The 10560-nt window shown below is 39.0% G+C and overlaps 2 protein-coding genes and 1 long non-coding RNA gene across 4 annotated transcripts; 2 read left to right on the forward strand and 1 right to left on the reverse strand.

Annotated features, from left to right (window-relative positions):
• Nucleotides 1-183: 183 nt before the first annotated feature.
• Nucleotides 184-4283, forward strand: LOC144009806 (clusterin-associated protein 1-like). Its single transcript, XM_077509697.1, has 12 exons — nucleotides 184-450; nucleotides 530-641; nucleotides 905-989; nucleotides 1069-1248; nucleotides 1552-1647; nucleotides 1735-1818; nucleotides 1897-2030; nucleotides 2680-2818; nucleotides 3267-3324; nucleotides 3416-3514; nucleotides 3736-3776; nucleotides 3866-4283. Exons 1-12 carry the CDS (start codon nucleotides 429-431, stop codon nucleotides 3926-3928), a joined length of 1113 nt encoding a protein of 370 aa, XP_077365823.1. The 5' UTR covers nucleotides 184-428; the 3' UTR covers nucleotides 3929-4283.
• On the reverse strand, nucleotides 2495-9412 carry LOC144009811 (uncharacterized). Of its 2 annotated transcripts, none has more exons than XR_013281050.1 (4): nucleotides 9268-9412; nucleotides 8866-8949; nucleotides 3859-3982; nucleotides 2495-3495 (listed from the first exon to the last, which is right to left on the reverse strand). It is a non-coding gene; the product is annotated as an uncharacterized LOC144009811 (long non-coding RNA). The 2 variants fall into 2 exon arrangements; XR_013281049.1 differs by having other exon boundaries at nucleotides 2496-3495; nucleotides 3859-3985.
• bdh1 (3-hydroxybutyrate dehydrogenase, type 1) lies at nucleotides 4359-7954 on the forward strand. Its single transcript, XM_077509699.1, has 5 exons — nucleotides 4359-4571; nucleotides 5070-5180; nucleotides 5319-5460; nucleotides 5532-5684; nucleotides 6841-7954. Exons 1-5 carry the CDS (start codon nucleotides 4359-4361, stop codon nucleotides 7305-7307), a joined length of 1086 nt encoding a protein of 361 aa, XP_077365825.1. The 3' UTR covers nucleotides 7308-7954.
• Nucleotides 9413-10560: the final 1148 nt, after the last annotated feature.

The raw sequence follows: 10560 nt of genomic DNA on the forward strand, positions 1-10560 counted from the left end.
GTACACCGATCAACAGACTATTATTGCACTAACTGTGCATTACGTCATAAATCTATGAACGACTGCTGCTACGTATATGCTTGCTTACATTACCGCATTGTGGGCGTGACCTGTGACGAACCTGTTGGCCGTAACGCGAACGTAAACAAAGGCTTTGCTGTCGCTCTGTCGTTGTCGTAGCGTAGTGCAAGATATGTTTGCAATGCCAGAAAAGGGAAAGGAAAAGACGGCGAGAAAAGGGAAAGATCACAAAGCCAAAGAGAAACACGTCTCTGTGGTCTTAAAGGAACTGGCCATTTAGCGTGCACAATTCGTATTGAAAATGCAAGGATGGATGTGTGCATTTTCCAAAAGCGTTTGATTTTATTGTTGTTTTAATAATTTGTGCTGCCGTAATAAGGTTCGTTAAGCTATGCACTATTTGCAGGATGTCTTTCAGGGACTTGCAAAGTAAGTAGTCATTATGCTGCATTGTTTTGTTTTTTTAGTGTTAATTTCAAGCTTACTGCTTAAATGATTTCTTTGATAGATTTCACAGAGATGATGAGAGCTTTGGGCTTTCCTCGCTTGATATCTGTGGAAAACTTCCGAACGCCCAACTTTACGCTTGTCGCAGAAATCCTAATATGGCTTGCTAAATGGTATGTTAACAAAAATCTATATTATGTGACTAATGAGATGCTTAGTTAATTAAATAGTGTACACAATTAATATTAATATTTTAATTTCCTGTATCCCCTATTAATGCTGACAGAATGCACATTGCCTCCATTGTAGGACTATAAAGATATTCTGTCCAAGTGATAATCATCATTGCACTTATCCCCTGGTATACATATACAGTATTACTGTATGTTCACAGTACACATTACACAATGTACCCCTTTCTCCTCTCTAAATGTAGTTATGAACCCCAGATGGAACTTGCAACTGACATTACCACAGAGTCAGACAGAATATTCCTGATCAAGAATGTGGCTCAGTTCATGGTAACATAAGTTAAAAAAAAATAAGTCATTTTTCCAACAAAAAAATAAATGAATAAATAAGCATCTCTTCATGTAACAGGCGACAAAAGCTCACATCAAGATGAACACCAAGCGCCTTTACCAGGCGGATGGTTATTCAGTGAAAGAGATGCTCAAGATCACTTCAGTGCTCTACAATGCGATGAAGACCAAGCAGATGGCCCCGGAGGACAGGGTGGAGGAGGAACACAGCAAATTCAAGTTTGAACTGGGCACTCGAGTGAGAGCATTTTATGTGTCATGGAGAGGTAGTTTGTCTTTACTGAGTGGATGTAAATGCTCAGAAGGGAGAGGAAAAGATACACAGTATAGCTGACCTTAGAAATTGTCCTTCTTATGTTGGAACATTTAGTCCCACCACATTTTTTTGGGGGGGGAAATATGGTTGTACAAAAACCGTACGTTTGAACTTCTATAGGTAGAAAAGATTTTAAACGATGTTGGGGTTAAAAACCTGCTCATAAATATCTCCTCAGTCTGTGTAATTTTTCATTCCTTTACATTTCCACTGTCTTTTGCCAAGCTTTCGGATCTGAAAGCAGCTCAGCAGCTGGCATCCGAGGCCACGTCAAAAGGAGCGTCTCTGTATGATTTATTAGGAAAGGAGGTGGAGCTAAGGGTGAGAGAAAATATTGGCTGACCAAGGTTTTTGAATTTAATAATAGTCATTTAATGAAATTACACTGAAACGTTTGTTTTTCTTTAGAAATTGAGAACGGCTGCCATTGCGAGACCTCTGGAGAGCAGTGAGACGGAAAAGGCCATCAAACATGCCATCAAGGAGGTCTTGGTTTGTATCCATTTTGACAAATTTATCATGGTCAATCATTTCCTTCTCATTGTAGCCTAAATTTAGTTCTTTATGAAGGAAAATGTGGAGAAGACCAAAGTCATGATGAAGAATGTCGTTTCTGATGTTGCCAATCTGGACGCCAGGAAAGAAAAGAAACACCGACAGTTGGAGGTGAATCAGAGGAGACTCCAGACACTGCAAAGTGTCAGGTTTGTGTACAGTTTCACGATGTATGGTACTAGGGATGTAAAGATATCCAAACATCACGATACGATATTATCACGATATGAAGGTCACGATACGATAATTATCACGATATTGTGCGAGGGGGTTGGCGATATTTAAAAAAAGAGCTCATACTAAAAAAAATAAAAAAATAAAATAAAAATTAAAAATAAAAGCACAATATTGTGCTTTTGTACATAACAGCAATGCATATAAACCGCCTACAATCTCTAATAACAATATTGAGGCAATTACTTGGTAATGCAAGCACACATTGATCGCTTCACAAGCAAATTAGGTTCCCCTACATCTGACAATAAGCATAGATTTTAAACATTGAAGGCCATAATATCCCTAATGAAAATTAAATTGCACTAATAAACTAGCCACTAGATGGTGCTAAAACTGCACAAATGGAAATCAACCTGACTCTTTTTTTTTTTTTTAACAGCTGCTTTTAATATTGTGAACATGACAACGACGATATTGTGGCAGTTTTAATATCACAATCTCCCAATATTGCCCTTATCGTGACATCCCTAATGTATGGGAGGGGAAAATGGACTGAAATATTATAAACCGTAACAAAATCGAATTGGCAAACAAGACATAATGCTCCTCTCGATCTCTCAGGCCATTATTCATGGAGGAATATGCGAAGCTCGAGGAGGAGCTGGAGGAGCAATACAAGTTGCAAGTGGAAAACTTTACTAATTTTTATTACCTCGAGTGCCAGCAAGAAGAACAGATCAAACCAGAGAAGGTGTTTGAGGTGCGTGAATGTAAAGGAGACATTTATTTTTTTTGGTTTAGTCAAACATTATCAACAAAATGTTGCTCATTAAATTTAACTACTCTTTAATCACCTGGAAAGAGGATATTAAATGTTCTAATTATATTTATAAGTTGTCTAAACCATTTCCAACCTTTTTGAGCCACAGGAAGCTTATGGGACACATTTCTTTATGTATGTTAACTTGACAAATGATCATTGTATGAAACATCAAATGCATAATTAAAAGAAAAATAAATGCATCACCATGAAGAGGAACCTTAATGGTGTTTTCACAACTGGAGGATAACCACAACAAGAGACTTCTTAAAGCAGTGAACAGTCTACTTAGAATGAGACTGAAAATACGTTAATTTAGGTGAATAAAAAAACAGACAATAAAGAGTCCTATTCAATTGGCTTTAGTAAATTGTCTGTATGCCTGCAGGACAGAAAGAGGATCATGCAGCAAGTGAAGGGGAACTGTGAGGAGGCTGCGAGTTCAAGTGAGAAATACAGCTTCAAAACTTGTCTAGCTCACATTTGCTTAGTGGTACTGATAACTTGTGGCACTCGATGTGTTTTTGTGTATTGCAGATGATGAAGAGGACACTGCTGAGGACAGGGGCCTAGATGGCGACACTGATGAGTGTGAAACTTCAATTCCAAGGCTCCCTCTAAAGGACATTGTAGCAGGTAAACAAATGGATGCAGATGCCAGTTTTAGTTTCCAGATTACAACTACAGTTTCATATCAGTCCAAAATGTCATTAGTTTACATTTTACAGTTTGTTTATTGCTAAATGTGACCTGCTAAAAACAAAGAGCAGCCACAAAATGCATAACCCATTACACAGATTAAGGCTCCCAACGTCTACATAGATTGGGTCACTATATTTATGTTTTGTTTCACTTAGGAACAGTCAGTGGAAACGTGCTGGGTGTTGACAGTGATGAGGTAAATCTATAGAGATATTGAAAGTGCATTCTTTTCTTTTAGTTTGTAAATCAAGAGGTTGACAAGATGTGTGTAATTTTACCTTTCAGTCAGAGGAAAGTGAGAAAGATGAAGACGAAGAAGATGAGAGCCTGGGATTGGATGGCTTTTAGAGGGTTCCAGAAGCAAAGGTGTCGAGCACTTCCAGGGGAGGCATAACACGCCATCTGCTGGAGAAGAGTGATAATGACTTTTGAATTCAGATCTCACTATTGTAGTCGAAACAGTATTTGAATGAAAAATATCACTTTACATTTTTTGGGGGGGTCCCCGTTATTGACATTTTAAAATAATATCCATGGACGAAGTAAAGCAAATGAACTTGACACGAAGGAAGATGCTTGATTCACATACACTTCCGGTTTCGCCGACTACAGTTTCAAGAATTCTCGCTAATTTATCTTAGTGACAGTATTGACATCTGACAGTCAATAAGCAAGTGAATAAAATTGTTATTCTATACCGATACTCTAACAAGTGTATCTCATTTAACGCTGTCAACCGAGAGGCGTGCCCGGAACGTAAAGGCAGCATTCGGCTAAGATGGCGCCGCTGCCAGCGCTCCGAATGTGCCTTCTCGTCTCCTTCTCCGCGTTCGTGACACTGTCACTGGGCTTCGGGCTACCGGCCCTGCTTAACGCCGCCACGGAGCTGCTGGGAGTGGCGGGGGCGAGCGTGAGCGAGTGCGTGGTGGTCTGCTATTTGCTCTTGGTTCTGTACGTCGCGACACCTCGGATCCCCCGAGGACTCGTGAAGGTAACTAAGGCCGTGAACGCATCACGAGCAACATAAAACTACGGTATTTTTTTTTTTTTTTGTGGTTTGCAATGTAGTACCGTATACGATAGTTTTTTTTTCCTTTTTAATAAAAATTTTGAGAATTTATTTGCTCTCAGCATTTTTTGCTCATCTGTAACACCCTTAAAATGCCCCAAGATGGCGCCAATGTCCTGGCTTACAATAAAGTAGTAACTGATGTCAAGTTTAACGGATTTTTTTTTTTTTTTTTTTTTTTTTTAAATGTAGGGAGTCAATTACTAGCATGTTTTTGCTAATTTGCCACAGTGCTCAGTCCCTATTTGTGTTACAGTACTGTATGTTTGTTTTAATTGTTATTGTAAATTATTGTTTTTATTAAAATAAGGAGTAAAATAAGGACCCCTGGAGAGCCTGGGAACCCAGGTTGAGAACTGGTGCCTCAAGGGATAAAATACATCAGCAACACTACATTTTATTTATTTATTTTTGGTGCAGACAACGGGCAAAGCGGTGTTCATTACAGGTTGTGACAGCGACTGTGGCCTGGCTATCGCTGAACATCTGCACAAACTCGGCTTTACAGTCTTTGCGGGATGCCTGCTGAAGGTGAGTGTGGCACTCAACTGCGTGAGGTTCGGGAAAATGCAATTTTAGAATGACAGTCACCTAATCTGCATCCGTTTCAATAAACGCGTCAGAGGAGAACTTGTCCAGAAGCGTCAATGGAGGATAGTTTATTTGCAGGATAAAGGTGGAGAGGGTGCCAAGGTCCTGGAGGAGTTCCACTCAGAGCGCATGAAGGTGGTCCAGCTGGATGTGTGCAATGACGAGCAGGTGAACAGCGCCGCCCGGTTTGTCCGAGACAACCTGGAGGACTCGGAGAGAGGTAGAACAATCGGAGGTCAACAGACATCTTTGCTGGTCTTGTAACTTCTTGTGTCCCGGTCCATCGTCTAGGTCTGTGGGCGCTGGTCAACAGTGCTGGCGTGTCCACGTTCGGAGGCGTGGAGTTCACCTCCATGGAAGCTTACAAAGAAGTTTCCGAGGTCAACCTGTGGGGCACCATCCGGGTCACCAAAGCGCTTCTGCCGCTCATTCGCCGGGCCAAAGGTAGGGGGCAACAAGTCAAGTCAAGAACGCCAGCTTCGGCTTTGCCGTCATCGGATGGGGTAGACTATTATTGAGAGGCTTATGCTTATGGAGGACCAAAATGGCCAAAATTAAAACGAAACAAATAAATAAATAAATAAATGTTTGACTAAAAGTGAAAAATAAAAATGGATATGAAAAAAAAATATTTTTTTAATTTTGGCAGTTTTTGAATTCATGACTAAATACATAAATGAATAAAAGTGAAAATAAAAATAGATATACAAAATATCATTCAAAAATTAAATACAAAAAAAATAAATATAAATGGAAATAAACAAAATCCCAAAGTAAATAAATAAAAGTATTTATTTATTCAGGTCAAAATGTTATTCAAATGAGGGAGCGTTCCTCAGCGCGTCTTGGATTGGGCTCCGCTGTTGCAATTATTATTATTATTATTACATGTTAAATATTACTTCTATTTATATATTTTATTGTATGTATTATTGTATGTAAACATTTATTTTATAAACTATTTTTTTTAATCTCGTTTTTAATTGTATTAATTTTTACTTTATTTGGGGATATATTGTTTTTATTTCCATTTATATGATTGTATTTATTTTTTATTATATTTTTAGATCAGTTTTTATTTTTCACTTTTATTAATTAAATTTATTTAGTCATTTATTTTTTATTTTGGCAGTCTTATAGTCCTCCATATACGCTAGCTATGCCGTCTGTATAAATTAGTACACAGTCAGTGCAAATGAGGTTTTGACAATTTGCTTTCCTATACAGTTTTGATTATACAGTACACGTCGTGCTTAGACTATTCCTTGTGTTTTTGCTGCTATTAAGATGCCAACAAATGACTCACTTGTGAAGCCGCATTCTTGGCAGGAGTAATTCTCTTAAGACAGCTCAACTTTGGACCCCATTGTGTTGTATTTGGAACTATTTGTTGTTTTTCGTAAAATTATTTCTTGTAAATATATCTTGACTAAATACCCCAGCTGACGTTGGCTGATACAGTAAATATTTGTATGAAAAACAAACAATTTAATAGTACCGTCGTAAACAGAGAGCCCCTCTATAGCCGTAAAAGGTAAATTTGAATTTCAAATGTAGCTTTCATCCACTTGAATATCTAAAATATGCATTTCTCTCGCAGGTCGCGTAGTAAACGTGTCTGGCTTGTACAGCCGGATGGGCAATATCGCGCAGTCGCCCGTCTGCGTGTCCAAGTACGGCGTGGAAGCGTTCTCCGATTGCCTCCGCTACGAGATGAAGTCCTGGGGCGTCAAGGTGTGCATTATCGAGCCGGGGAACTTTGCCGCCGCCGCGGGCACCCTCAGCCGCGACGTCTTGGCCAGCGCGGCCAACAAACTGTGGGCCTCGGCCTCGCGAGACATCAGGGAAGATTACGGCAAAGTCCGCTTCGATCAGATCACGGCGCTGATGCGCTCACAGTGCAACGGCGGACAGAAGGACCCGAGTCCCGTTCTGGATGACATCACGGACGCAGTTATGTCCAAGCGTCCGTACACCAGATATAACAACATGGAACCTCACTGGTGGATCCGATTGCAGTTGATGACGCACCTTCCGGCCGCGCTGTCTGACCTGCTGTACTTCTAACTGGCAACATTCCAGCTCCAGCCTTTCACTGATCAAGCCTTAAATTGTAAACACTTTGAGAAAGTAATTTATTGCACTTTGTACCAAGTTTGTCGGAGCCCCAGATGTGAAAACAATGACATTGTGGTGACAATGATAGGTTCTAAAAATAATAGGCCAAAAAATACAGTAGCACCTTGACTTAGGAGTTTAATTCGTTCAGTGACCAGGCTTATAACTCAATTCACTCATATAACAATTAATCAATCTTTCCCACTGAAGTAAATTGAAAGGTTATGTAAGCCCCCCAAAAAAGGACCAAGCGATGTTTTTTTAATCCACAAAAACTCACAAATTGGGGCAATTGCAAGTCAAGGTACCACTGTACTTTTTTTTGGCCACAAAATAATAACTCACACTGCACATATAGTGGGCTTAAATTAATATATTCCCATGAACAACTTGGACAGCTGGGTGAGCAAATGGAGTGTCCCGCCAATAAAAAAAAAATCATAATATTTTGGTGGCTCGTGCCCAGCCTAAAATAAAACCCAATCATATCCAGAAGAGCCACAGTTACTCTGTGGCTGCAAATGAGTATGTTTCCATCTGGGGCTTCATGTTGTAGATAATTAAAAAAAAAAAAGAAAAAAGAAAAAAAAAATCAGAGCATCTATTTAGCATATTGTACCATCAGGAATGTACTTGTTGGCAAAAACTGCTGTGATCTATTGAAAAATATATATCTTGATTTCGCCGTTTGTGTCTTTATTTTTGTGCGTGGTGCACCGTCAACAGTGCCCGCAAACCTCATCAAAGTGTGGATTCTTGTTATTAGGTCAGGCCGCAACATAAATTGCCAGCAGGTGGCGCTGTAGCATCACAAAGAATTGAGTTGCTGAGAAAATACTAAAGTGCAAACAAGGTAAAGTGTAAATTAAATTTTAATAACATGTTGAATTGAGTGCGTATGATTTTATCAGGGTTAACATCATGACAAGTACATTTTTACACAAAACGTGAAAACTATATTGTTAGTTTCATCCGGATTGTTGGCAATTTTCCCATACAGCCGACCCATTTTCGGAGATTCCTGTTTTGGAGGCTCCTCGTTGGTGTTGTTTTTATACAAAATAGCCTACTAGTTCCTTGCTTGTGTATGCACAGGTGTGCGAATATTTGCTAAAAGAACTCAAAATATGAGCGAACGGCACCAGCTATCTGTTGGAGTGAGTTTGTCAACAAAGCCGGGTGGCTAGCTCAGCTAGCACGTCCACAAATAACACTCAGCTGTCAATCTAAAGTCAATCAAGTCGATCACAATATATTCATTCATTCATTCATTAAAAATAGAGAAATATGGCTGGAATAAATTCTGATAGGTGTCATATTTTTTCAGATGAAAAATCTTTTCAAGGTAATTTTAAATTTTAGTGAATAATATTAAATAGTATTTTTCCACGGGAAGGTGAAGGGATGATAGAGGAGCAGTTTGTTGCCTGTTCTAGTAGTTTGACATATAATTTGAACTAATTTAGACTTTGATGCCATTGTGAAAAGTATTGAGAATGTTACTCACTTTGCGTTGTCTTTTTTGTTTGCATGACAGCCTGCGGGAGGTTTCAGCAGCCGACGGACTTGTGGGACGTTGGCGGACGTCAAACTGCATTAGGACACATGATGATTGTGAGTACGCAGTCTTGTGTGCGGATTGCCAAACATTCTCACAAGCCTCTCAAAGAGAGAGCTCCCCATTTTGAACCTGAAAATTGCCAGCAAGGAGACTTGATTCCAGAACATTTTGTGAGCCAGGAATGTACAGAAACTAATGTCAAACATCCCGATTCAAAGACTTTTTCTTTTAATTTTACAAGTAATGCAGTGGTTCTCAACCTTTACCAACTGCAAAATATTTTTTTAGCCAAGTAACCCCTAACCAGGCCAAACCAAAATGGCTCCAAACAACACCAAATTGATGTACCTTTGGCTGACGTGAGATGGACGGGAACAGGAAAAAGTCTCATGTCCATTGGAGTGACTGATATGCAACTCTCACCTCAAGATTCAAAGTGGCTTAAAAAAAAAGCTACCTGCTGCTTTTACTGCCTCTAACTCCGCCCAAATTTTGTTTCACCAATCATGAAGCTGCTGAGATTTGTATAACCACACCCACCCCAAACTGACCAATCACAGCGTTCCAATTTGCTCACTTTTACCATTTTAACCAATCATATTGCTTTAAAGTTGTACAACCACACCCACTTAACCAATCACAGCACTACTTATTCGCATAGCCACACCCACTTATCAACCAATCACAGCATTTTATCCTTGTTGCTCCACCCACTTCCAGGACCACCAACGAATCATCAAGCAGTATTCAGGCCTCGTCACACCCAATTTGAGATTTTTTTTTTTGGGGGGTGTTAAAAAAAAAATTGGAAAAAAAAAGTTTGAAAAAAAGTTTCAGAATTTTTTTTGAAGTTCTTTTAACTTTTTTTTGTCTTTTTTTTGGTTTGTTTTTTTGAAATTAGGAGAAACAAAGATGAATTCACCATATTATTGCACTTTCCTCCCACAGAAAGTCCCAATTAACCGCTGGAAGAAATGTGTGGACACTTGTTGGGGTAGCTGCCGATTCGTCATCTGGTGGTCTCACAGCGGCCAGGCACTTTGGAAGGGGACCCTAGAGCACCACATGTTCTCTGCCATGGGGTGGGATGGGACAATGCATTAGATACAAATGCACAAATACAACATCTTGAGAAAACATAATTGTTTTACTTGATCATTTGCAGTAGACCTGTGTGATATGGCTATTTTAAATAGCAATAATATATAGCTCTCGATATATATTTAAAAGTCATCTTTATTTATAAACAAATATCTATCGGCTCTAGTTTGCAGAGTAACTCACTTTGTACTGTCAGAATTTATGATCTGCATCTGTGTAGGAAACATGAATTGATCACAGAAGTGGTTTTTATTACCCCCAAATTAGGCGGGTGGCTTTCAAGCGAGTTAAATTTGGCCTGTTGACGTACGTGACCACAAGAGGGCGCCAAAACTATAGTAATCGCAGAGGACCTTTTGAAACTTTTTTTTTTTTTTTTTAAACATTAGCTATATACATTTTTTTTCTCCATTTTGGCTAGTTATTCTTTCACAGGTTATGCTTTGTCTTTTTTTCTATTTAATTTTGTATTTATCTTCTTTTTTTTGCATTTTGTTATTTTTATACTTTCTATTGTTATTTGAATGTATATTTTTCTCC

This window comes from Festucalex cinctus, chromosome 20 (genome assembly GCF_051991245.1).
Source record: "Festucalex cinctus isolate MCC-2025b chromosome 20, RoL_Fcin_1.0, whole genome shotgun sequence".
Lineage (NCBI taxonomy): Eukaryota > Metazoa > Chordata > Actinopteri > Syngnathiformes > Syngnathidae > Festucalex > Festucalex cinctus.

What these genes read in the sequence shown, in the direction of transcription:
- LOC144009806 (XM_077509697.1), top strand. Translation starts at nt 429, where the DNA reads ATGTCTTTCAGGGACTTGCAAA. An exon ending in TGAGGAGGCTGCGAGTTCAA is followed by an intron (nt 3,325 to 3,415) that starts GTGAGAAATACA and finishes TGTGTATTGCAG; the next exon opens with ATGATGAAGAGGACACTGCT. An exon ending in TCTAAAGGACATTGTAGCAG is followed by an intron (nt 3,515 to 3,735) that starts GTAAACAAATGG and finishes TGTTTCACTTAG; the next exon opens with GAACAGTCAGTGGAAACGTG.
- bdh1 (XM_077509699.1), top strand. Translation starts at nt 4,359, where the DNA reads ATGGCGCCGCTGCCAGCGCTCCGAATGTGCCTTCTCGTCTCCTTCTCC. An exon ending in TCCCCCGAGGACTCGTGAAG is followed by an intron (nt 4,572 to 5,069) that starts GTAACTAAGGCC and finishes TTTTTGGTGCAG; the next exon opens with ACAACGGGCAAAGCGGTGTT. An exon ending in TTGCGGGATGCCTGCTGAAG is followed by an intron (nt 5,181 to 5,318) that starts GTGAGTGTGGCA and finishes GTTTATTTGCAG; the next exon opens with GATAAAGGTGGAGAGGGTGC.